The sequence below is a fragment of the Pelophylax lessonae genome (genome assembly GCF_965119305.1).
Source record: "Pelophylax lessonae genome assembly, chromosome: 2".
NCBI classification, from domain to species: domain Eukaryota; kingdom Metazoa; phylum Chordata; class Amphibia; order Anura; family Ranidae; genus Pelophylax; species Pelophylax lessonae.
The window spans coordinates 151,491,650-151,518,927 of NC_138769.1; the positions used below are offsets into that span (position 1 = coordinate 151,491,650).

Genomic DNA, 27,278 nt, shown 5'->3' on the forward strand with positions numbered 1-27,278 from the left:
AAAAAAAACAAAAAACAGCGCTCTCACTACACTAGATGTGAATGGGTCTGAAAGTGAAATTGGGGTGGGTGCTTACACAAGAACAATGAGGCTCCATTCACATTTGTGCATTTCTGAAAGCATGGCAAACTGCACAGAAAACAAACGCTTTACGGCACGGTTTGCAAATATTCATGGCACCTGCACCGCAATTAAATGTTATTGGCACCCCAATCGCCGGAAGAAGGTGTGCGTCTGCTGTGCGACAAATGCGTTGCAAGGGGCACCAAGAAGTGCGGTAAGAAAATGTGCTCCACCCTACAAAAAACTTCTGGGGCTTCTTTAGGGCACACGTTGTGCGTAGGACAGCCAGTTCAAGTGAACGGGCTGCCCCATGTGTTACAAGCAGAGTTTCCAATATGTGGACATGTGAACGGGACCCGACAGCTACGTGTCTCTGTCCACTTCCTCCTATGTACCTATATAAATATGGTCATACACTACGCAGATTGATTGTACAATCTCTGTACAATTTTCTTTACATTTACCAAAACTATGGAATAGGAGGACCCACGTGAACAATCTATTCAATTTGTACCAAACCAGGTAGGCCCTTGTACTACATAGCTGATGGTAGATCTAAAGGAGATTGTACAGAAAGTGTCTGGAAATAAAAAATGAGGTGTTTTAGTAATGAGGAGGTGTGGTCCAGACTGCTAAGCATGCCCCTTTCTGTGATGCATTATGCATCAGTGCATAATGGGAGATAATCTACAGGAAGTGATAGAAGCATAAGCATTTTATTTTTTTTAATTAAAAAAAAAAAATTGACAATTTAAAAACTTTCTGTGGACAAGGTAAGAGATAGACAAGAACATTAGGATGGCTTAGGCAGAAAGGAAATTAGAAAACGCTTCTTTTTATTATGAAAAGTGAAATTCTGCTTGAAAAAGATAAACTTGTCCTTTAACCACTTAAGCCCCAGCCCCATTTCGGACACTTTTTGTTTACAAGTTAAAACCAGTATTTTTCCCTAGAAAACTACTTAGAACCCCCAAACATTATATATATATATATATATATATATATATATTTTTTTTTAGCAAAGACTCTGGAGAATAAAATGTTGGTCATTGCAATATTTTTTGTCACGCGGTATTTGCGCAGCGGTCTTTAAAACGCCATTTTTTTGGAAAAAGTTTGAAAAATCACATTTCACTGCATTTAAAAAATACTAAACAGTAAAGTTAGCCCATTTTTTTTGTATATTGTGAAAGATGATGTCACGTCGAGTAAATAGATACCCAACATGTTATAGTTTAAAATTGCGCCCCCCCGTGGGATGGCGACAAACTACGGTCAATAGAGATCTCAATAGGCGAAGCTTTATATTTATTTAACGGTTACCAGTTTAGAGTTAGAGTGTAGCTCTTTTTTTTATAATATTGCCCACGTTCTGGCGATCGCGGCGATACCTCACATGTGTGGTTTGAACAGCGATTTCATTCGCGGCTCGACTTCCGTATACGTTTTTTTTGGTGTGCGAGCTAACGGTGACGGGGGCGGCTAAAACATTTTTTTTTTTTTCCTATTTATTTTATTTCTTTTTTTAACTTTATTACAGGATTTTAAAAAAAATAAAAAATCTGATCACTTTTATTGCTGTCACAAGCAATGTAAACATCCCTTGTGACACGAATATGTAGTGACAGGTACTCTTTATGGAGGGATCGAGGGTCTAAAAGACCCTACACCTCTCCACTACACTTCCATGTATGCAAAATGCCGAAAACTGCATTTTTGCACACAGCCGTTTTTTAAATTTGCCGCCTTTTGCAGCACAGTAACCCGGAAGTGGCGTCATGGACGCCGCCTCCGTGTTACGTCATCGGAGACCCGATCGAAGCCGTTTCCGGCTTTGATCGGGACTCCATCCAGCCGGCGGACGTGCTGGCTGGGTGCTCGGGGCTCCCGGTTGCACGGGAGCCCCGAGCAAAGTCACGGAACCGTGATAACCCGGGTAACGATCGAGCGGCTCCCGAGCCTCATCGGTCGTTACCGACGGAAAGCCGACCGTCGGCTCTAAACCACGGTACCGGGATGGTGCCTCTAGCTAGAGGCATCATCCCAGTATACTACTGCAAAGTCTGACGACGTATATATACGTTAGTATGCGGTAAGTGGTTAAGCAGAAATTCATACATCAAAGCAAGCAAAATTAGGAAGGAGAGATAGGTCCATGACCAACAGATACTAACAAAAAACATAGCAATGCTAGGAGTGGGAGGGGTTATGCTGGGCAGTGTCAAGCTTTGCTATTTGCCAGTGTCCAATCACCTGGAGATGGAGCATAAACCAACGGTCTAAGAATTAAAGGGTTTGTTACCCCCAACATTTCATTTTCCTGATATGTGCCTGCTGTACCATGTACTTGTATAAAAAAGTGAAATCCTGTTCTCTCCCCCTCCCTGGTGTCCCTGCCAATCCCTCTGCTTTTCTATTAAAAACTGACCACACTGAACAGGGTAGCACACTATGGTTAGTTCCCTAGCTCTGCCAGAAACGCAGTCTGCTCTCATCCAATGATCAGACTTGTCCTGACACGCCCCCACTGCACAGCCATGCACTGGGAAGCTCAGTGTCCTGCTGCTTCTTCCCCCCATCTCTTATGCAGCTGAGAACAGAGGGAATGTGAACACTTATAAAAAAAAAAGGGGAAGAAGGGTATTTATAATTGTTTTAATATCTATACACAAATGTTTTGCCTTTTATTTCTATTTTAAACTCAATTGGTTGTTTTACAAGGTAATTGTTTACAATCCCTTTAACCCTCCTGTGTCCTATAATGTACGAGTAAGAAATTAATTTTGGCTTGTGGTCTGCAAAGCGTATACTAATTAGATATTGGGAAAAGACTACATATAGATGTAAGAATGTATTATGCACGATTACACAATAAAAATAAATTGAATAGCATAGTCAACATTAAACTAATGGACAATCTACTTTTTCCTAACACATTTAGGTTCTATTCACACCAATGCATTTTTCATTCTTTTTGCAGAAATGCAGGATATTTTTTTTTAACATGGGTTCCTATGGAACACGTTCACATCAATGCATTTTCGTGCCTGTGCATTTTCGGAAAGGGTCAGGGACTTTTTTAAACGCAAAACTGTGCTTTTTTTTTTGCTTTTTTGGCTCAATAGACTTCAATGGAGAAGCTGTATGTATGTATGTAGTGTGTTTTTAACTGCGATTTTGACGCAATTTGCATTTTTAAATCTGCCCAACAACAAATTTTCCAAAAAAAAAAAAAAAAGCATAAAAAAACGCAAATCTTGGTTAAAAAAAAAAAAAAAAAAAGTGGAAAGCACTACAGAAATGCTCAAAAGCAACATGCATAGGTGTGAATTGAGCCCTAAGGTTTGATCAACTAAAACCAAAGAGAAGAAATGGGCACAAAAGTGGAGTTGTTGCCAACAGCAACTAATCAAGTTTCAACTTTCATGGAAAAAATAAAATCAGAACTGGTTGTTATGAGCAATAACTGCACTTCTGTGCTCATTTTATTTTGCCCAGCATTGGACTCTTAGAAACTCTGTAAATCACACATGATGACACTTACCCAATGACATACATATCGATATTTGAAACAGATGAATCAAGGAGAAATAATGAGCTGAGATCTCTAGGTGGGGATGCTGTGCCCACATTCCAGGTAATAACGTGCAACCTAAAGACATAAGGCAACCCATGTTACCACATATAAGGACAATACAAGGTGAGCATCAAAGTATATCAAATTCATTTGTAAATGCATACGCAAAATATTTACCAAAAAAGGTCACAAAGAATCCACCTATAGATTTATTTGATAAAGGCAAAACAAAACTATAAGAATCATTGAAAAAACGTGCTTCTTTGGCTGGTTAATACAAGGTACAAAGTATCACTGCACTTTGCTTTTGCATGCGTCATTTCTCGGATTACAAGTACCATTTTCTTTGCATAGCACTATCACATTTTCTAGAGCTGTGTACAGGAGCCACAATAAAATATGCATAATAATAAAAATACAGAACACAAAAAAAAAAAAAGAAGACGAGAAACATAAGGATCCCTGCTCAAGAAAACCCTCACTAATAACAGGGGACAGGCAGTGAAACAAAGCTAGATAAAATCTTGATAGGTAAGGACCAACAAATAGGGCAATTACAGACAAAGAGGACATTACAGAGTAAAGGTGCAGCACAAGAGAAGTCTTAAATATTAAAAGTCGAATCACCTACTACAATTTAATGCAGAGCCACAATGAAAAAAATATTTTTTAGTTCACGTCATAAACAAATACACATAAAATAAAATGGATTATCGGAAGACCTGAAATCCTGCATTCTTGAAGGTATCTTTTTTCCACAGATTAGAAAAGCTTGGTCAATGGATCGGCAGAGCTCTTCGTGTAGGTCATCATCTGAGCTTACATCTTCCATACAGGTCATAAGCTGTGCCACTCTCTGACGCAGCACGAACCTGCTACACGAGCCAGTACTGCTCAGGCTGTCTGAGCGTGCACAGTCTTCTGCACTGTATGGGGGCAAGGATAAAAAATCTAGATCCAAACGCTCAGTGCCCCGTCTTTCCATCCTGTCACTGGAAAATCAATAACAATGGGCAAATCTAAAAAGCGTACTAATCTTACATGCCCATAGAAAGCTGCACTATTCAGAACTTATGTTGTACTAAGAGGTTTTACTAATCCCAGGACAAATAAAGCCTTTGTGTGTGCTTGTGTAAAAGCGAAGAAAGTTAAATCCCAGGCAAAATGTTTAGTGTCCAGAAAACCCAATTAATTTTACAAAAAACGTGGAAGAAAGGCATTTTCTTTAAGGCAGACAACTCTTTTTTCATTCCCAGTATAAAAAGTACACTAATCATCATCTTATTAGTACAAAGAACATCAACTTTCACTTGGAAGAGATCTTCAATCCTGAATAAATGTCACAACCCACACACATACATAATCCTTCAATGCTGCCATACTAATGCCTCGTACACACGCAACGATTATCGGCCGACCGATCGGCCGACTTTTGTCCAGTGTTGTTTTGTTGGTTGGAATGTGCCTAGACTGCACACAAATTTTCTCGGCCAACAAAAACCAACTTCAGAAGTGATGTCATGTGCTGGTTTACTTTCCGTGTGTTTTTTCTTCTCTGAGGATGCCCAGTCTTGCTCATCAGATTTTTGTCTGCCGAAATCTGTACTGACTGACGAAAAATCGGCCGTTGTCGAAAGAATCATACAAACAAGCCGAAAATCGGCCGATCGGACATTGGCCGAAAATTCACGGCCAACTATCGATGCGTGTGATGTGTGTGAGGCATAATTCCCAAGTTTGGGTCAATCGTCAAGCCCTTCCTCTAATTACATACATACTGTACTACGATGTTTTGTGCACACATCGTGGTTTATATGTTAAAATTATTTCTTTGGGTACTTCAATGTCAAGTCAGTACAGCATAAAGTGGACTTCTCATTAGGTTCAGAAAAAAAATGCTAAATAGTCACTCCATATGTTAAAGAGAAATTCCAGGTATGGATATGTTATACATCATTATATTGGTCCAGTTTGGACCAATGTAACTATGCATATACCATACCTGGTCGATGCTCCTGGAAGTTGGAAATTACTGAACTAGACACCACTACTTCAGTGATCTCCACTTGCTTCCAGGTCCTTTGCTGATCAGCTGCCCTCCTGCATTGTGAGCACCGGGGGTCGGCTGTTTGGCATGGGTGTAATTCAAAAAATTTTTGTGTTTTCTGAATAAATGCAAAGCATTCACTGAATGGTGCCTGTGCTGAACAGCTGACCTCCTTTGATCACAATGTATCAGGTTAGCTGCTTAGCACAGGACCTTGAAGCAAGTGGAGCTCCCTGGAGTAGTGGTGTCTACTTGAGTGAATTCCAGCTTCCAGGAACATCGGCCAGGTATTGTATATACATTGTTACCTTGGGCCAAGCTGGACCAATGTATCTACGTATAAAATATCCATACCCAAAATTTATCTCTAAAATGAAAAAAAAAAAACAACCAAAAAAAAAAAAAACTTACAGATGATTAACCACACTCCACAATAACCTTTACCGGCCATACATGGATCGAAATTTGGCCAGTTCAGCAGGGATTGGCCGAATTTCAATCCATGTATGTGCAGGCAGATTGTACCCAAGTCGATCCATCAAATGACCTGGCTACAACTACCCTGTCAGATTTTTCTTAATGGGATTACTGCCAGCTAGAAGTAATCATTGCATTCTGCCAGCCGGAAAGGCTCCCTGTGCCCCTCACCTACAGAATACAAAAGTAATGTGGGAGGAATGCCCCCATCATAGTGTTGATGGGAAAATTGAGTGATTTTCTTTCCTACCATCCGTGGTGGAGTAAAATCAAGTAATCGATGGGCTGCTTTAGGGCCTATGTGTGCTTCAAGCAAGTTGTGTGGTCCCATTCAAGTCTATGGAAATGAGAAACCAGATTTCAAATACAGGTCAGAAGCATGTAAATTGTACCGGTCAATGAAATATAAATTATCTCATAAGTATCTCAATTGTCTTGCAGGAAAAAATAATTGGTGAATAGTGGGCAGCCTTGTCAGGTGCCTCATTTCAAAGTAAAAGGTTCTGATAAGGAATTATTTAGGGATTTGATTTGATTTGATTTAGGGTTTGATAGCGGAGTCCAAGCTAGGAATTTTCGACCCACATCAAAGAGCTGCAAAACTTGCCAAAGATAATGCTAATCAACACAATCGAACACCTTAGCAGTGTCTAATGACAACACGGCTCTATTACCAGTATTATTCATAACCGAATCTACAGACTCTGACAATCTGCGGATATTGATCGCAGTAGATCTATTTGGGATGAAACCTGACTGATCAGAGTGTATCAATTTAAGTATTATGGAGGACAAGCAAGTAGTCCACATTCTAGCTAACAGCTTCAGATCTGAGGATTAAAATAAAATTGGCCTATAACAAAGTTGGATCCTTACCCAGTTTAGATATCAAAATGATTGTCAGCTCATTTATCAAGGTAGGTAAAGACCCCTGAGACTCCACCGCATTAAAGGAAGTAAGAAAACAGAGCAACATAGTCAAATGTAACTTTTGTATCATAAAGCTCTGTAATGTATGATTTAAATAGAAGGGTTGTCAGTAAGCAGCTGTCCACTGGGAGAGATTATAGCATCAATATTGAAGATTCCTTTCTACTTTGATACTAGTAGGGCTAAAGTGTTATACTAGCAGGGCTAATATTTTTGGGCCGAAAAAAATCTTTGGTCATAGAAATGGATCAATACAATTGTTGGGCATCATACCAAGTCCTATGATTTTCCAACTAGGGTCATTCAATATTTATTTATTTAACTCCCTAGAGAACCAAGTGCATATACAGATCTTGTTCTGATTGGCAAAAAAACCCTACACGCAAGCACAGAGCCCCCTGCCCATCTCTAAGCTGAGTAATCACTATTATCGCTATTATTAATGAACAATCAATGTTGCTTCTTTTTTTTTTTTGTAATAGTAAAATATCCTTCAGAGTTTTGGCTCTGTGTAAATGATCTGCAATGTTTGTGTACAACCAGCTGCAGATACATTACACAGAGCCGCAAGTCTGAATGATCTTTTCCTATTATGAAGGAACTAGCAGTGCTACACATTCATTTATAAAAGATCACTCATAGTTTTGGTTCTGTGTGCATCTATTAGGGCTGCTTGTACAAATGCACAGCAAAGCCGATGGATGATAGAGCGCTACAGCGATGTGTGAGTTTTTACTATTTATGAATAAGTGATTGGTCAGGCAGGTGCCATGTATAACACAGCTTGACATAGCAGACTGCTCATTCAGAACACTGAAATCTCACACAACACTGCAGTGCTGTGCAATCCATCGGCTGGGCTGTGGATGTGTGCAACTGCTGCTGGAGAAAGGGCACTGCCAGCTTTGTGATCTGTTTTTGTGAATGGCAGCGCTGGTCTTTGGAGTGGCCCCTACTGCCAGAGGCCAGACCCAAACTATTCAGAATTCAGGATGCTGGTGGCCATTGTCCCAATGGATACATAGAAAATAACAAAGCCCCCTGGGGTGGGACTATAAGGGCAACCATACATCCAAAAATTGTATAAAAATATATAATTTTTTATTTGGTCATGATAACAAGCATAACATGTTTCTCTCAACATTCAATTTAATAACAGATATATAAACACATGCATAAAAATATTTTCACGGTGAATACACAAAACTCTGCAGGTGATGGAACTTTGTTGCAAAAGAACCACTTGAGACCCGACGCGTTTAAGGGCTGTATAGTTTCATACACTAACATAATGAAGGGACGGGTTATACGTTTGTTTTACATTTTCAACATCTGTATCAATAATTGTGTTGATATACAGGGAGTGCAGAATTATTAGGCAAATGAGTATTTTGACCACATCATCCTCTTTATGCATGTTGTCTTACTCCAAGCTGTATAGGCTCGAAAGCCTACTACCAATTAAGCATATTAGGTGATCTCTGTAATGAGAAGGGGTGTGGTCTAATGACATCAACACCCTATATCAGGTGTGCATAATTATTAGGCAACTTCCTTTCCTTGGGCAAAATGGGTCAAAAGAAGGACTTGATAGGCTCAGAAAAGTCAAAAATAGTGAGATATCTTGCAGAGGGATGCAGCACTCTTAAAATTGCAAAGCTTCTGAAGCGTGATCATCAAACAATCAAGCATTTCATTCAAAAATAGTCAACAGGGTCGCAAGAAGCGTGTGGAAAAACCAAGGCGCAAAATAACAGCCCATGAACTGAGAAAAGTCAAGCGTGCAGCTGCCAAGATGCCACTTGCCACCAGTTTGGCCATATTTCAGAGCTGCAACATCACTGGAGTGCCCAAAAGCACAAGGTGTGCAATACTCAGAGACATGGCCAAGGTAAGAAAGGCTGAAAGACGACCACCACTGAACAAGACACACAAGCTGAAACATCAAGACTGGGCCAAGAAATATCTCAAGACTGATTTCTCAAAGGTTTTATGAACTGATGAAATGAGAGTGAGTCTTGATGGGCCAGATGGATGGGCCCGTGGCTGGATTGATAAAGGGCAGAGAGCTTCAGTCCGACTCAGACACCAGCAAGGTGGAGGTGGAGTACTGGTTTGGGCTGGTATCATCAAAGATGAGCTTGTGGGGCCTTTTCAGGTTGAGGATGGAGTCAAGCTCAACTCCCAGTCCTACTGCCAGTTTCTGGAAGACACCTTCTTCAAGCAGTGGTACAGAATGAAGTCTGCATCCTTCAAGAAAAACATGATTTTCATGCAGGACAATGCTCCATCACACGCGTCCAAGTACTCCACAGCGTGGCTGGCAAGAAAGGGTATAAAAGAAGAAAAGCTAATGACATGGCCTCCTTGTTCACCTGATCTGAACCCCATTGAGAACCTGTGGTCCATCATCAAATGTGAGATTTACAAGGAGGGAAAACAGTACACCTCTCTGAACAGTGTCTGGGAGGCTGTGGTTGCTGCTGCACGCAATGTTGATGGTGAACAGATCAAAACACTGACAGAATCCATGGATGGCAGGCTTTTGAGTGTCCTTGCAAAGAAAGGTGGCTATATTGGTCACTGATTTGTTTTTGAATGTCAGAAATGTATATTTGTGAATGTTGAGATGTTATATTGGTTTCACTGGTAAAAATAAATAATTGAAATGGGTATACTGTATATTTGATTTTTGTTAAGTTGCCTAATAATTATGCACAGTAAGCCCCCGTTCACACTAAGGCGACCTGTGAGGCGACCTGGTCGCCTCACAGGTCACCGTAGGTCACCTCCCATAGGGAAGCTGCGGACCCGTTCTAATAGTAGCGACACAAGTCACCCCGACTTAGAAAAAGGGTCCGGAGCTTCTTTGGGACGACCAGGAGGCGACCGCCATAGACTTCAATGTTATGAAGTCCGTGGTGGCCGCTCCGAGGTCGCGGCCTGCTGCTCGCACCGCGACCTCGGAGATCGCGGTGCGAAGTAGCGTCGCCCCTATGTGAACGGGGCCTGATAGTCACCTGCACACACAGATATCCCCCTAAAATAGCTAAAACTAAAAACAAACTAAAAACTACTTCCAAAAATAGTCAGCTTTGATATTAATGAGTTTTTTGGGTTCATTGAGAACATGGTTGTTGTTCAATAATAAAATTAATCCTCAAAAATACAAATTTGCCTAATAATTCTGCACTCCCTGTATACATACAGCATATTGTTGTAGAATCGTATATGATATAGAGTATTACATACCCTTGCTTAGAAGTTCCTATTGTTGAGAAAAGCCGTGTAAAGTTCAAAACCAAAATAGAAAAAGGAAGAGGGACGAAACAAATCAACCCTGTTGATGGACTGCACTGATGTAGCCACCGTATCGAGGAGGGGCAAGATGACTGAGGCCCAGCACACATTACGGCTTTCTCGCCACCGGCATCCTAACAACCAATGACATCATCAGTTGAGAAGAAGGAAGTCAGTCACTTGCATACCTGCATAACATCCTTGTTTGATTCTCCCCTGCCCCTCTCCATCAACACTGGGGTCACCTTTGCTGAGTGAAGGAGAAAACTAAGGGAAAAGAGAAACTTTGGAATACTAGTCAGTACCAGTGTGCAAAAGCATATTTGATTTGGAAGAATAAATCACCTCTAATGTTGGGTGTCCTATGTGTGTGAATGTTGATGTATTATGTAAAACTATTACATTTTAGAATGGGGTGCTTTCAAGGCTGTCCATAATTTTAAAGGGTGTCTTGACAGAAAACATTTGAGAAACACTCCTGTATAGAATGTAGTAAGGTATAAAACCTTCTGCCTTTAAAACCAATCTCCAATGGTATAGAGAGGTTGGATTTATCCTTCATTTTATGGATAGTGTAGGACCCACTGACAATGGGGTACTTTAACGTAATGGTGGGCTTGAGCCCACCATTATGGTCATATTGTGGGACTAAATCCCCATTTATTCTCTTTTTGATTGCCTTGTTATATTTGATAGTTATTTCTTTTGCATGTGTGCGCTATCCTCTGTATGTATATACAGTGGGTACGGAAAGTATTCAGACCCCTTTTAAATTTTTCACTCTTTGTTATATTGCAGCCATTTGCTAAAATCATTTAAGTTCATTCTTCTTCCTCATGAATGTACACATAGCACCCCATACTGACAGAAAAACACAGAATTGTTGACATTGTTGCAGATTTATTAAAAAAGAAAAACTGAAATATCACATGGTCCTAAGTATTCAGACCCTTTGCTCAGTATTTAGTAGAAGCCCCCTTTTGATCTAATACAGCCAGGAGTCTTTTTGGGAAAGATGCAACAAGTCTTTCACACCTGGATTTTGGGATCCTCTGCCATTCCCCCTTGCAGATCCTCTCCAGTTCTGTCATGTTGGATGGTAAACGTTGGTGGACAGCCATTTTTAGGTCTCTCCAGAGATGCTCAATTGGGTTTAAGTCAGGGCTCTAGCTGGGCCATTCAAGAACAGTCACGGAGTTGTTGTGAAGCCACTCCTTCGTTATTTTAGCTGCGGCTTAGGGTCATTGTCTTGTTGGAAGGTAAACCTTCGGCCCAGTCTGAGGTCCAGAGCACTCTGGAGAAGGTTTTTGTCCAGGATATCCCTGTACTTGGCCGCATTCATCTTTCCCTCGATTGCAACCAGTCGTCCTGTCCCTGCAGCTGAAAAACACCCCCACAGCATGATGCTGCCACCACCATGCTTCACTGTTGGGACTGTATTGGACAGGTGATGAGCAGTGCCTGGTTTTCTCCACACATACCGCTTAGAATTAAGGCCAAAAAGTTCTATTTTGGTCTCATCAGACCAGAGAATCTTATTTCTCACCATCTTGGAGTCCTTCAGGTGTTTTTTTAGCAAACTCCATGCGGGCTTTCATGTGTCTTACACTGCGGAGAGGCTTCCGTCGGGCCACTCTGCCATAAAGCCCCGACTGGTGGAGGGCTGCAGTGATGGTTGACTTTCTACAACTTTCTCCCATCTCCTGACTGCATCTCTGGAGCTCAGCCACAGTGATCTTTGGGTTCTTCTTTACCTCTCTCACCAAGGCTCTTCTCCCCCGATAGCTCAGTTTGGCCAGACGGCCAGCTCTAGGAAGGGTTCTGGTCGTCCCAAACGTCTTCCATTTGAGGATTATGGAGGCCACTGTGCTCTTAGGAACCTTGAGTGCAGCAGAAATCTTTTTGTAACCTTGGCCAGATCTGTGCCTTGCCACAATTCTGTCTCTGAGCTCTTCAGGCAGTTCCTTTGACCTTATGATTCTCATTTGCTCTGACATGTATTGTGATCTGGAAGGTCTTATATAGACAGGTGTGTGGCTTTCCTAATCAAGTCCAATCAGTATAATCAAACACAGCTGGACTCAAATGAAGGTGTAGAACCATCTCAAGGATGATCAGAAGAAATAGAAAGCACCTGAGTTAAATATATGAGTGTCACAGCAAAGGGTCTGAATACTTAGGACCATGTGATATTTCAGTTTTTCTTTTTTAATAAATCTGCAACAATGTCAACAATTCTGTGTTTTTCTGTCAGTATGGGGTGCTATGTGTACATTCATGAGGAAGAAGAATGAACTTAAATGATTTTAGCAAATGGCTGCAATATAACAAAGAGTGAAAAATGTAAGGGGGTCTGAATACTTTCCGTACCCACTGTATGCATATTGGTTTTTATAGCAGTACCAGCTTTAGAAATACATGTTCAGGGTGTGCCCCCCAAACCCTTTGTTTGTTTGCTTTACAACCCTAAGGCCCCTTTCACACAGGCGGACCATTCAGATCCACCTGTTCGTTTTTTTTGCGGATCTGAACGGTCCCCCCATGCATTCCTATGGGGCATCGGATGGCAGCGGAGACATGTCCGCTGACATCCCATCCGTCAAATCTGGACAGATGGAAACCCTATTTTCCATTTGTCCAGCGGATCGGATCGGATGAGAACGGACCGACGGTCCGTTCCCATCCGATTTCCCCCATAGAGATGCATGGGGAACTGACAGCTGTGTCTCCGCACACAGCGCAGAGACACAGCTGTCATCCTCCTGCTCAGTGGGGGATCGGCGGTTCGATCCCCCCGCTGAGAAAAACTGAATCCGAACGACAGACGGATAGTGTGAAAGGGGCCTAAGCCAATATATCTGCACCAAGATGGAGAGAAAAGAAGAAAGCTACAGGGCACACTGCTATCCGTAAAAGCCAAGGCTGCACTACTATGACAATTCAATAGTAAATTCAGATTATTACAAACCCCTATTCTATCCTGCTTGTCTTTAATAAAGCATGCTGATTTAGCACAATATGGACATTGCGTGCTAATTGTCTTTTTTATACCTTGAAAAAAAAAATAGGTAAGAATGGGTCCACAAATTTTATACTGGATTAGGAGATTGGGATTTTTTTTCACAGAAATTCTTTCACAAGGATATCTTGTCTTCGCTGAACAGTTTGCAATAAATTATGCTCAGGCCTAAAAGCAATGGATGTCTGAAGTCTTTAACCAACATAATTTAACATGGCATTAACCAATGCCACAACATCTGTGTTGCTTTAATCTTTAGTTTAATAATTTAAAATGTAATGGCTTCTCGCTGCTAAGCCTTCAAGCTGAATTCTCAAATAACACAACTGGGAAAGTAAGGAGAATGCCGGGCTTTTGCTGGAGGAAACAGAACTGCAGCAATTATTTTGGTACTTTAAAGACAGATAAACACATTTGCCCTGCAGATGCCCCTTTAATTTCACTGCCCAGAAAACAGGATGCAGCATTATGAGATTTTGATGATACTCTCAAAAGCAAATCCTGTGAACAATACAAAAGCTTGATCACTGCTGGCTGACACACAAGACTGCAGGAATATATGACAGTCCAGATGAAAGGGACAGAAATTCTACGAAGGAAAATCTATTCTGTAAGTAGATCAGGAAGATGGAAGCTCAGAACTGAATGCACTGTAAATAAGGATTTTGATCTGGCCAGGATTTTTTATCTCCATGTATACCGTTTTATTCTATTCACATCTAGGCACCGTGGTAACGCATTCTAACCACATTTTTTCTGTTACAGTAACAGATGGTAATGCATGATATACTGTATATGTGCATTGTCATTTATTTCTAATGGTGTAATGTGCTGCAATAATAGTGCAGGTGAATTATTTTGTGCAAAGCAGAAATTTATCTGGCAACTCGATAAATCTAGTATTATCCGTCATTTGGCTACAACATTTACACAGGATCAATGCTGACATGTTTCGGCTATTATATCCAAAATATGTCAGCATTGATCCTGTGTGAATGATATAGCCAAATAAAGGATAATACCAAGGATTTTCGAACAGGGGGGTGGGGATTGTCCAGTCTGAGCACCGAATCTCAGCAAGTATTTCTCAATTGTGTGGTTGAGCTTGGGTATCTTCTGCTTGTATTTGCATTATTTTGTGTGTTGAGGACTGTTTCAAAGCAAATAGGCTATCATACCAATCATCTCTCTAGATTTGTGGCATATAGTTAAGAAAATAGCTGGATTAGCTTCACCTCTCTATTTTTTTTATTTTTTATTTCTATAGCACCCTCCTAGGTAGGTGCTAGTGAGAGAGTATAGTTTTTGGCTCTGCCTACTTATTAGAGGGGCTGCAGGCAAATCAATATTTCTCTTTGTTTACCAGAGAGCAGGATCTGTTAGTGAGGTCTGCTCATTGTGCTCAGTATGTGATTCATTGGGTCTAGAGAGTTTCACACTGGTCCAATAGGGAGGCATGTTGGACAGTGGGAGAAAACCTGTCAAATGAATGCATAGGCTTTAAAACAGTCCTGGGGATTGGCAGTGGCCAGGGCCTCAGCGCATTCTGGGATACTGTATAAAAGCCAGGAGCACATGTGCTTCAGGGTCTTTGGCTGGAGAGCAGAGTCCCGGAGGGATAGGGTGGCTGCCTCCTCCTCTGTAGCAGTGGCAGGCAGTCACAGGAGATCGTCCTGAGGGCAAGAGGAATGGATGAGAGGAGCTGAACCCAGAGGTCCAGGAGAGCTGACTGAAGGGAAGACACTGGAGACCCTGGCAAAACAGTATTGTGAGTACAGGGACTCGTTTCAAGGGGCCTGACCTGAGGGGGGCCACGCCACATGTAGGATAGTGAGCAGTGGAATGAAAGAGGATGCTAGGGAGAGTGTCCTGAAGATAATTGCTAAGTTCACCAAGTCATATTATCAGGAGGAAAGAGACTTAACCTAAAATCACCCATAGTGGCAGGGTGATTCAACAGCCTGGCTGTACCTGAAGATAGGAGTCCTCAACCATTGTGCATAGTTAATTTGGAGTATCCCACTATTCCCTTCTCCTATCCCTAATTTATAAGAAACACAAAACAACCAAAATACCCCTGGACTGATTATTGGAGCGAGCCAAGGAAGGAGAATGTAAAGACTTGAAACTGACATTTATGTATGCTGGTAACTTAGGGGGACCCAAAAATGTGAAATCAGGTAGTCCCTACGGGGGGCAGTGCTACATTTCTCTAATCAAATCTCAAATCATTATGACCTAATGTGCAAGACTATTACTATGCTTCCATAATGTTGCCCAGATTACCAAAGAATTTCAAACTTATTTTAAAGTAGTTTTGTAGCATCATGAGATATACCATGTTAAAGGAAGTGATCCCATTTTAGCAGTTTGTTGCTGAAGTAACAAAGTGATGTATACAAAAAGGGGCACCCAAAATAGAGACTGCTGTGTCCTGTGTGCCTGGGCACAGACCCGTCAAGGGACCCAATGGTGGTCCAAAAGGGTCTCAAATGGTAAGTGGGGAGCCACCGCAGCCTAAATTGACTAGAGAGAAAAAACTGGTAGGGGCTAGAAGGTGCCTCTGGGGAACGGCTGCATTAAGGGATGCTCAGACCAACTTTGTGTAAATAATCAAAAAATTCTTTATTGAAGATCAAAATGACACACGGTTTGAGAAATACCCCCAATATAGGGGAACAATGTACAAATATCAACAGATATGAAATATAAATGACAACACACAAGACATATAAAACCAAAAACTTCACACATACAAGGCCAGCCTCACACACACACTGGAAGATCAGACCAGCAACGACCAGAGTAAGCTGCATGTATTCCCGCCGGGAATGTCAGGATGCTGCTATCTCATTGGTCTGCTGGTCGGCATGCCACAATGATATATTATACCTGGTATAGAATAACCAATAACTGCTATACCAATAATTCAGAAGGTCATGGACTGCATAATTGAACCAATATCTTATCAACCCTATACTTCAAAATTACTGATTGAATGGTGATACTGGAGTCTATTCACAGACTGTCAGAGAAGCACCAATAATCTACTGGAATGCAGGTTTGAGCCTATACACTTCTACTATGATTAAAAAGTCTGTGAGCTCCAAATTTTCATCATGATTTCACCATAAAGGGAGAAGCATCTAAAGGAATGTCTGCACACCAAGAGAAATGGGTTGTTTGGAAAGCCAATCCTGGAAATGGATAATAGCTGATAGTCTTGAAGGGATGAAGTTCAGATCCTCCAGAGTTATGGTTTGCACAATCAGGCCAACATAAAACCCCCTGTGGCAGAAAGTCTCATACAATAGTAATGGATATAGGTGCGGGAGCAAGGGAGAGACGCAGTATAATGGAGGGACTGCGCAGGCTCACACCATATATAGACTGCACACCATATTGGTCAATTTTCCCATTGGCCTTGGCAATGGCCGTAAGGTGTATACACACTATATGACTGGGTCAGCCTGGTGGTCACAGCCTGTTTCTCTATCCCCATAGCAGCATCCTGACATTCCCGGCGGGAATACATGCAGCTTACTCTCGTCGTTGCTGGTCTGATCTTCCAGTGTGTGTGTAAGGCCGGCCTTGTATGTGTGAAGTTTTTGGTTTTATATGTCTTGTGTGTTGTCATTTATATTTCATATCTGTTGATATTTGTACATTGTTCCCCTATATTGGGGGTATTTCTCAAACCGTGTGTCATTTTGATCTTCAATAAAGAATTTTTTGATTATTTACACAAAGTTGGTCTGAGCATCCCTTAAAGCGGAGTTCCACCCATTTTTAATAGGTTGGAATACATAGATCTTTGTAATCCCCTTTAAAACGGCTTTTACCAATGGAAACTTTTTTTTTTTTTTTTTGCTAGTAAATACCTTAATTTCGGCTTTATTCCTCCTCTCCTCACTTCCTGGTCCGATCGGCGATGACGTCATTCGGCGATCCGCAGTGTCTGCTGGGATGTATTCTATTCCAGAAATCTCAGTAGCTGTATCTGTACTGAGCCGTGCCTGCCCCGCCTCCGCCCCGCCTCCTCTCATTCAGTTGCATTGTATGAATGTATTAAGGCCGTTCTCTGCCCCGCCTCCACCCCGCCTCCTCTCATTGAGTTGTATTGAGAGGAGGCGGGGCAAAGGCTGGGCAGAGAACAGCCTTAATACATTCATACAATGCAATTCATTGAGAGGAGGCGGGGCGGAGGCGGGGCGGAGGCGGGGCAGGCACGGCTCAGTACAGATACAGCTACTGAGATTTCTGGAATAGAATACATCCCAGCAGACACTGCGGATCGCCGAATGACGTCATCGCCGATCGGACCAGGAAGTGAGGAGAGGAGGAATAAAGCCGAAATTAAGGTATTTACTAGCAAAAAAAAAAAAAAAAAGTTTCCATTGGTAAAAGCCGTTTTAAAGGGGATTACAAAGATCTAAAGTTCCAAAAATGGGTGGAACTCCACTTTAATGCAGCCGTTCCCCAGAGGCACCTTCTAGCCCCTACCAGTTTTTTCTCTCTAACAAAGTGATGTGCCATCTAAGGAAGGCGTAGGCAACCTTTGAGAAGATGATCTACCTGAACAACATGGAAGAGATCAAATATCACCAGAATGCAGCGCCAATAAAGACAGCATGAAGAAAACTTAGAAATCACAATAAATTGTTTTTGTGAAGGCAGTATTGGCAGTAGATTGAGATCAATGGATTGCCAAACCTAATAGAATGACATTTGATACCTCCAGGGCCAGTTTACATTGGACACTTGCATTAATTTTACTATAAGGTATAATTATAAAGTTGTGAATATGACACTCAACAAATATTCACTGCAGGTGTAACATTCTGTCTTTTTAAAGCTGAACTCCAGGTTAATTTATAAATTAAGAAAATGTTTGTTTTGTGTAGGGGGGGAGACAAAAAAAAAAAGCAGCAAAATTGATCTTTTTCCTTGTTACCCTGGGGGGGTTGGTGCTCCTTTCCACTTTCTCTCATCTCGAATGTGTAACATCCTCACATACAATACAGGACTGCAGGCCCTACACCGTATATGAAGACCCTGGAGAGCCGGCAACTGGCAGAGCAGCAAAGAGAATAGGTTTCAGGGGCCATCTGTGCAGCTGGAATATATCCCGTGGGAGCCTGGAATAAGTTAAATATAAAATAATCTTAATCCTGTCCAACTTCCAGAGACAAATACATTTAACCCTTGCGGTGAGAGTGGGGGGGTTCTGGGATTTAAATTACAGTGATTCACCTATACTGAATGCACTGCTTCTAAATATGCCTCATAAAGCTTTAAAATCATTGTAGAATGCTTTGGGTTATGAAATATGTTATGTTTTGAAATGTATGTGTGAGTTTTCCAGGGGTGCGAGATCCTCTCTGTGCAGCTCCATGCACTAAAACAGATGTATAGTGAATTGTACAATGGATAACTGCAGTGCATCTGGAAAGTATTCACAGCACTTCACTTTTTCCACATTTTGTTATGTGTTATAGCCTTATTCTAAAATGGATTGAACTAATTATTTTCCTTAAAATTCTACAAACAATACCCCTTAGAGCCCATTCACACTGGCGCGACTTGTCAGTCTGACAAGTCGCGCTCCCTCGCTGTCCATTGACCGCTACAGGACCCGTTCTAATAGGAGCGACACAAGTCGCTCCAGCTTAGAAAAAGGGTTCTGTACTATTTCGGGGCAACCTCGGAGCGACTTGCATAGACTTCCATAATGTGAAGTCCCTGCAAGTCGCTCCGAAGTTGTGGTGCACTGTAATGCACAAGTCGCCCCCAAAGTAGTAAGGAGTCGTGTCGCCTCAGTGTGAACCGGCTCTTAATGACAATGTGAAAGAAGTTTTATTTGAAATCTTTGCAAATTTCCAGGACATCCACCATCTCTGCAGCACTCCACCAATCAGGCGTGTATGGCAGAGTGGCCAGATGGAAGCCACTTCTCAGTAAAAAGGTATGACAGCCGAGCTGGAGTTTGCCAAAAGGCACCTGAAGGACTCTCAGACTAAGAAGAAACCAGAGATGTATAGTAACTAAGTAGAACTACTTCACTACTGTACTTAAGTACCGAAAGGCGGTATCTGTACTTTCCTAGAGTAGAATTTTTTTCTCCTACTTCCACTTTTACTTCACTACATTTTTTCGATGATTTCAATACTTCTACTCCAATATTTTTTTTTTTGTGCTGCATAGTTACTCGTTACAATTATAAAAATGACCACTGCCAGAACAGTAGATGATAGGTTTCATGAAGCTCAAAACATGTTTATTATCAGCGCATACGAAAATAAATGCTACTGTATGTATAAATAAAAGCTGCATTTGAAATAATAAAAAACAATATGATGTTCAAACTTTTGACTTCTTTCTTTAATAACTACATAACACAGTACTTGTACTTTTACTTTCAGTACTTGAGTAGCAATTTTTTTTTCAAAACTACTGGTACTTTTACTTTCAGTACTTGAGTAGCAAAATTTTTTAAAAAACTACTTGCAATACTTAAGTACAAAAAATGTTGAATACTTTAGTACTTCTACTCAAGTCACTTTTTGATCGAGCACTTCCACTTCTACTCAAGTCACTTTTTGATCGAGCACTTGTACTTTTACTCAAGTATGGGTTTCGAGTACTTTATACAACTCTGGAAGAAACAAAATTCTCTGCTCTGATGAATCAAAGATTGAACACTTTGGCCTGAATGGCAAGCGTCATGTCTGAAGGAAACCAGGCACTGCTCATCAGCTGGCTAATACCATCCCTACAGTGAAGCATGGTGGGGGCAGCATCATGCTGTAATGATGCTCTTCAGTGGCAGGAACTGAGACTGGGCAACTTGAGGGTCTTCATGTGTGAAAGTACATTACAAATCACACCAACTTTTTAGGCTTTGGTAATTGGCAATGCCTTTTAATTGGCACTGCTATGGAATTTATTTTTATGGTTTTTATGGTACCATAGCATTCATTCCTTTCCATCTGCCATAGGACTACACTTAAGTCTGTTTAGAGCTAGTAGGCCCTCCTTCAAAATATGAGTGAGACCTGCCTTGCTTGCTGTGACACTATTCAATCATTACCACCCAAACCAGTCACATTCTGGAACAGCAGCAGCTATTGTGTAAAACACTTTGTCCCAGATTCCTGGTAGACTTTTACACATTTTTAAGCCTCTTCTTGTGATTTGAGCAGCTTCCCACCCTTTGTACCACACCAGAATATTCTAATGGGAGCTGAATAGGAAAAGTACAGGGACATTAATCACACGCCTCAGTTAATACGCTTCTTACACAATTCATCAATACATTCCAGAGCCTTGTGCAGGTCATGCATGTGATCTTTTATGTCTAGTGCACTTCTGGTAGTTCTCTGCGGGGCTGGGAACTTACATAAACATGACATTATATGTTTTTCTTTGAACACTTTTATAAATCACTGCAAAACAAAAAATGTGTCTATGGTAAACCTTTCCTGAAAGTTTGATGATTGAAGGAATAAACTTATTCAAAAGCTAAACCCTATTTAAAAGGAGACGTACAGCTAAACCTCGCTTGGCTCAACTTCTCCTATGGATCACTGGAGTGCAGGTCATTTTGCAATCCTGTGACCCATTTTCAGCAGAGAGCGGTCTGAAATCCGCTCTCTGCTGAAGTCACAGAGTCGGTCCAGGCTTGGGCGTCATTATGACCATGGAGTCGGGATTCGCCACATGCGAGCCGCTGAGAGCCTGAGCCGGCCGCTCCCGTCCCCTCCACAGCCCAACGCTTCAGTGAGTGAGGATGGAGCAGAGCAGAGATTGGTGGCCGTGTTTAATATATATATATTTTTTTTTTTAAACATACATCTCTTAAAATTATATGTGTAGACCAATTGTACAAAAATTAAAAATAAATAAACTTTTTTTCTAGCAGTTATTATGGCTAGTCACTACCTATAAAATAATGTATTATACTATAAAGGCCAGTATTTACTTCTGCAGGGTACTTCACAGGATATGGTTGCTTTACTCTAAAATCTGGGATTTCCATTCTCTAGGATTACAAATATTTCTCTAGATATATAGTTGTGAAGACTGATGGGCTCTTGTACAGCAAGATGAGAAAGTCCATGCCCAACACAAGAAAAATTGTATACAGCATTTTAACACACCAATGATCGGTCCGAAATAAAGCAACTTTTGGGAGTAATAGGATACAATTTTGGTCCACGTACTTTTGGGATGCCCCCTGGAGCTCACTTTTTTGGAGGCATCCAGTAAAACACTATTATGTATCCTATGATTGTCACCTATGTGTTCCACCAAGGCACACACTACCTTTGGTACATTTTGAGTCACACTATCTCAAGTACACTGTGGAGACAGTCACTGGCAGAGATTCATGGGTGCCCTGGTAACTCTTCTTTTAAGAGTCAAGCGATTCAGGCTGGATCATTGCTATTAGGTTAAATGTTGGTTTGAGGACGACGCGATTTATCATGTGCAAGTCATGCACATATGTTTGACAATGCAACCTAAAAAGGTTCATATTCTGCTGCTGAAGACCATGGGTCAAAAAGATCAGTGGTTTTTAAAGTGTAGTTTGAGCATGGTACTAAATGTACTAGTAGGAGGCCTATCATTGCCTTCTTTGAAGAGTGCACCAAACCTGTTATACAAGTATGCTCTACCACAGCACAGTACATACATAATACATAAGGCAGCAGATTTTGGGAATATACCATTGGGTATAATTGTATAGAACAGGACTTCTGGTTTACTTTAGGTATGTAGGTGCAGTAACCCACGCTGCATTTGAATAAGCTTCTACTGAAATCTTCTAAGAAAAAATATATAATGCATTGTATATATTCCAAAACCCAACTCAACTTCTTTTGAAAATTTTATTTTTAGGATTCCGGTTGTACCCAAAATAAAAAAGTTGTTAATGCACGACTTTTCCATGCTCCAGTGGATCCAAGATCCTCTTCTGCCAGTGGTCACTGTCTCTGTCTCCAAGACTCAGCATTACCACCAAGTCTAGTCTCACAAGTTACAATGCTGTTTTGTGCAGCATTGTAGGACCATCAATAGTCCAATGATAGAGAAAAGGAAGAGGACAGAACTCATCATGTTCCTCCTTGGAATTTAAAGGTATGTATGCTGCATTTTTTTAAAGTTGGGTGCAGGGAGGGGCAGAGAAAATAACTTTTTTATTGCTTTAAAATAAAAAAAATGATTCCCATTAATGTTTGATAAGCAAGCAGTGCCAGTATATGTATTGGAGCGCTCCCATTTCCTCTTCACAGAGCGGTCCTTTACCCTCTGTGAATCTATGCATTGGTCTTAATGACTTCAGGACTTTAGACTGCTGTAGGAATGGGTAAGTAGACCATTTTTTCTACCTCTCCAGACCTAAACAAGCAATTATTCTTTTTAGTGTGAGCACAGACCCACTGCAAGCGATAATCTTTACGTTTCCTGGATTTAAACACCTCTGAAAATATGGCAAATAATCTGCTCCCAAACAGCGAAAAACTTGATCTGCCTCATTACTAAGAAAAGCTTATTTAAAATACTTTTCCATTGGTACCACACCCTGCAACTCCTCCCCGTTATTTACCCAGCAGCCAATGACAGGTGTTGGCATTGTGAAAATTAACTGGGATCTCTTCAATACATATACTGGCACTGCCTGCTTATCAAACGTCACTGGGAATCAGTTCATTCCTATCAAGTATTTCATACATGGATTCCCTTTTCTCCTAAATCCTACCTGCTAGGTTTGACCCCCCCGTGTGATTAATTCTCCCAGTGATTACCTGAGTCGGGGGTGGGGGGCATGCCAGCACAAGTCTGACCAGTGGAGGACAAGCAGTAAACTGACTGCAATGGATGTGCTACCATGCTTAGCACAGTCAGTTTGAATTAGGAAAGCAGGAGGACTGGCAGGATCACCAGATATTTTACACAAAGGAAGCATTACAAAGAGAAAAAGGATACTTTTAACACAAAGTACATGGTAACAAAGAAATACGCTCACCGGCCACTTTATTAGGTACACCTTGCTAGTCCTGGGTTGGATCCCCTTTTGCCTTCAGAACTGCCTTAATTCTTTATGGCATAGATTTAACAAGGTGTTGAAGACATTTCTCTGAGATTTTGGTCCATATTGACATGATAGCATCACGCAGTTTCTGCAGATTTGTCCGCTGCACATCCATGATGTGAATCTCCCATTCCACCACATCTCAAAGGTGCTCTATTGGATTCAGATCTGGTGACTGTGGAGACTATTGGAGTACAGCGGCCTCATTGTCGCGTTCGAGAAACCAGTTTGACATGATTTGAGCTTTGTGACATGGTGCATTATCCTGCTGGAAGAAGCCATCTGAAGATGGGTACACTGTAGTCATAAAGGGATGGACATGGTCAGCAACAATAATCAGGTAGACCGTGGTGTTTAAATGCTAAATTGGTACGAAGGGGCCCAAAGTTTGCCAAGAAAATATCCCCCACACCATTACACCACCACCACCAGCCTAAACTGTTAGGATGGATCCATGCTTAACCACCTCCCACCCGGGCCATAGTACATATACGGCCGGGTGGGAGTCTCGTCCTTCTGAATGGACGTTCCGGAACATCCTTCAGAAGGAGCGAGATCGCGCCGCCGCGGGCACGCGCAGCGGTGCGATCCCGATGTGCCTGTGTCCCTCGGACACAGCGCAACAAGATGCGTCAGGAGGGCCCTGTGATTGGCCCTCCTGATCACATGACGGCTGTGTCCAATCACAGCCGTCATGCAATGTAAATACAGCCGTTGTAACGGCTTCGATCTCTTCTCCTCCCTGACAGATCCTGTCAGGGAGGAGAAGAAGAGGATCGATACTGGAGCTGGGGTGATCAGTGAGTATTTCTAAGTACTCACTGATCACAGGGGGGGTCTGTGCTGGTAATCAGATGATTGATTACCAGTGCAGCCCTGGGGGGAGGGGATGCCACTAGAGCCACCAGGGATGCCCACCCATGACCACCAGGGATGCCCACCATGGCCACCAGGAATGGCAAACAGCCTGCCAGTAGTGCCCTCCTATCAGTGCTGCCCACCAATGCAATATATCAGTGCTGCCCACCAGTGCCCGTTATTGCCATCCACCAGTGCTGCCCACCAGTGCCCATTATTGCCCACCAGTGCTGCCTATCAGTGCCCATCAGTGCCCCCCATCAGTGCCAATCAGTGCCGCCCATCAGTGCCAATCAGTGCGGCCCATCAGTGCCGATCAGTGCCACCTATCAGTGCCCACCAGTGCCCATCAGTGCCGCCGATCAGTGCCCATCAGTGCTGCCTATCAGTGCCCATCAGCGCTGCCTATCAGTGCCCACCAATGCTACATATCAGTGCTATCTATCAGTGCCACATATCAGTGTCCATCAGTGCTGCATATCATTGCTACCTATCAGTGCCCATCAGTGCTGCATATCAGTGCCACCCCATCAGTGCCACCCCATCAGTGCCACCCAATCAGTGTCTCCTCATCAGTGCTGTCAGTGCGGCATCATCAGTGCAGGAAAAAACGTATCTTCACAAAATTTTATAACCTAAACAAAAAAACTTTTTTTTTTTTTTCAAACTTTTCTGTCTTTTTTTATTTGTGCACCATAAAAGAAAAAACCTGACAGTGATCAAATACCACCAAAAGAAAGCTCTATTTGTGGGGAAAAAATGACACAAATTTGGTTTAGGTACAATGTTGCATGACCGCGCAATTGTCATTCAAAATGCAACAGCGCTAAAAGATGAAAATTGGTCTGGGAAGGAAGGGGGTTTAAGTGCCCAGTATTGAGGTAGTTAAACCAAATTCTGACCCTACAATCTAAATGGCACAGCTGAAATTGAGACTCATCAGACTAGGCAACCTTTTTCCAATCTTCTATTGTCCAAGTGTGGTGAGCCTGTGTGAATTGTAGTCTCAGTTTCCTGTTTCTAGCTGACAATGGGGGCACCTGGTGTGGTCTTCTGCTGCTATAGCCCATCTGCTTCAAGGTTTGATGTGTTGTGCATTCACAGATGGTATTCTGCATACCTTGGTTGTAACGAGTGATTGAGTTACTGTTGCCCTTCTATCATCTTGAATCAGTCTGCCCATTCTCCTCTGACCACAGACATCAACAAGGCATATTTGTCCACTGCCGCTCATTGGATATTTTCTCTGTAAACCCTAGAGATGGTTATGCGTGAAAATTCCAGTAGATCAGCAGTTTTTAAAATACTCAGACCAGCCTGTCTTGTACCAACAACCATCCCATGTTCAAAGTCACTTAAATCCCCTTTCTTCCCCATTCTGATGCTCGGTTTGAACTTCAGCAAGTCGTCTTCCCCACATCCAGATGCCTAAATGCATTGAGTTGCTGCCATGTGATTGGCTGATTAGCAAATTGGGTTGCCAAGCAATTGAACAGGTGTACCAATAAAGTGGCCGTTGAGTGTAAATCAGGAACATGAAATGTTGAGGTAACATACACTTTAAACGAATGTGGAATCTCAATTTACATCGCCATGACACCCTTGAACAGTTCAATAAAATCTGGGAGCTGTGGCATCTCAAGAAGACCCAACATGATGTGAGCCTCCTGTGTAATCCTTTACTAGACACTTATGCTGCATGCCCAGTAAAAGGACACAAAATGGTATTTTCCATCTTGTTCTTTTTGCATCTATTCCTCTTTTATACTCTTTCTATTCACTTCTTCCATTCTAATCAAGTGATATTCTCAGAGTAAATATAAATAACAAGTGCAAATATACTAATATAACTAGCTTAGGGCCCATGAATTGGCAGTTATCATTGTCCTAGATAGCCCCAAGCAGAGTTATGCAGAAGCCTGCACACTGTAGTAGAGTTTGGATTGTAGACAACCACCCTAGCAATGAATTTATTCTTGTGCAAGCAATATTATTCCCAGAATTGTTCATGCTAAAACTAGAACACTATTAAACTAAACTATTGTTCCCACCTTACCTCTTCTCAATACAGACTAATTCTTTCTTTTTTGGAGATGCCACCCTAAATAGCAATGTATTGTACATTGCTATAATTATTGTACACTGTGAAATTTTGATTATTATCTTGTTTTCTTTTCATGGTTTTGTACTTTGTTAAAATACAATAAAAATTCAGTTAGAAAAAAAAAAAATCACGTTTCCTGGAGTTGAGTTTTAACAGTTAAGAGAACATTTTTCTGATAAGCTAAAATATTCTTTATACTGTATGACTATAGTCAAGGCTTTTTTTCAACGGGAACGCGGGGGATCGCAGTTCCGGTGCCTCCAGCACTGAATGTATTTTATGGCAAGGTGTGGTGGAGGGTCTACTGATGTTGGCTGCTGAGGGATCTATTCCTTGTGGGGGCCTATTGTTTCTGGGTAGGTCTATTTTTGTTGGCTGGGGGGTCCAATATTGCTGGGGGATCAATTGTTGCCAGGAGGGATTTACTGTTGAGGGAGAGGTCTATTGTTGCTGGCTACTGGGAGATCTGTTGTTGCTGCTGAGGGTCTATAGTTGTTGGGGTGTTATTTTGTTGCTGGGGGAGAGGTCTGTTGTTGTGTGGGTGTTCTATTTTTGCTTTGGTGGGTCTGTTGTTGCTGGTGGAGCCTATTGTTGCTGGGATCTATCAAATTCCACACAAATTACTTAGTAGCACAAAATGATACTTGGTTCTGTATTCTCTAAAAAGAGCAGTACTGGGAGGTGGTAGAGCCAAGAGAATGTGCTCAGAGGTAGGTAGGGGGCAGAGACTAAGGGTGACTCAGAATCTGGGATTTCCAGCACCTATTCTCTGATAAAAAATAAAAAAAAAATCTCTGACTATAGTAT

At 41.7% G+C, this 27,278-nt stretch overlaps 1 protein-coding gene across 3 annotated transcripts in view; it reads right to left on the bottom strand.

The window, feature by feature from the left end:
• Nucleotides 1-27,278, bottom strand: part of INPP5K (inositol polyphosphate-5-phosphatase K) — a gene marked incomplete at its 5' end in the record, with an annotated part of 119,723 nt that overhangs the window by 65,497 nt on the left and 26,948 nt on the right. Inside the window, 2 exons of one of the 3 annotated variants that reach the window (XM_082247056.1) lie at nucleotides 3,608-3,715; nucleotides 4,363-4,625. In XM_082247056.1, the coding sequence (XP_082103182.1) occupies nucleotides 3,608-3,715; nucleotides 4,363-4,625 (371 nt within the window). Of the gene's footprint in view, nucleotides 1-3,607; nucleotides 3,716-4,362; nucleotides 4,626-27,278 lie in introns of those variants that run through there. The other 2 variants (XM_082247058.1, XM_082247057.1) reach the window with 2 other exon arrangements.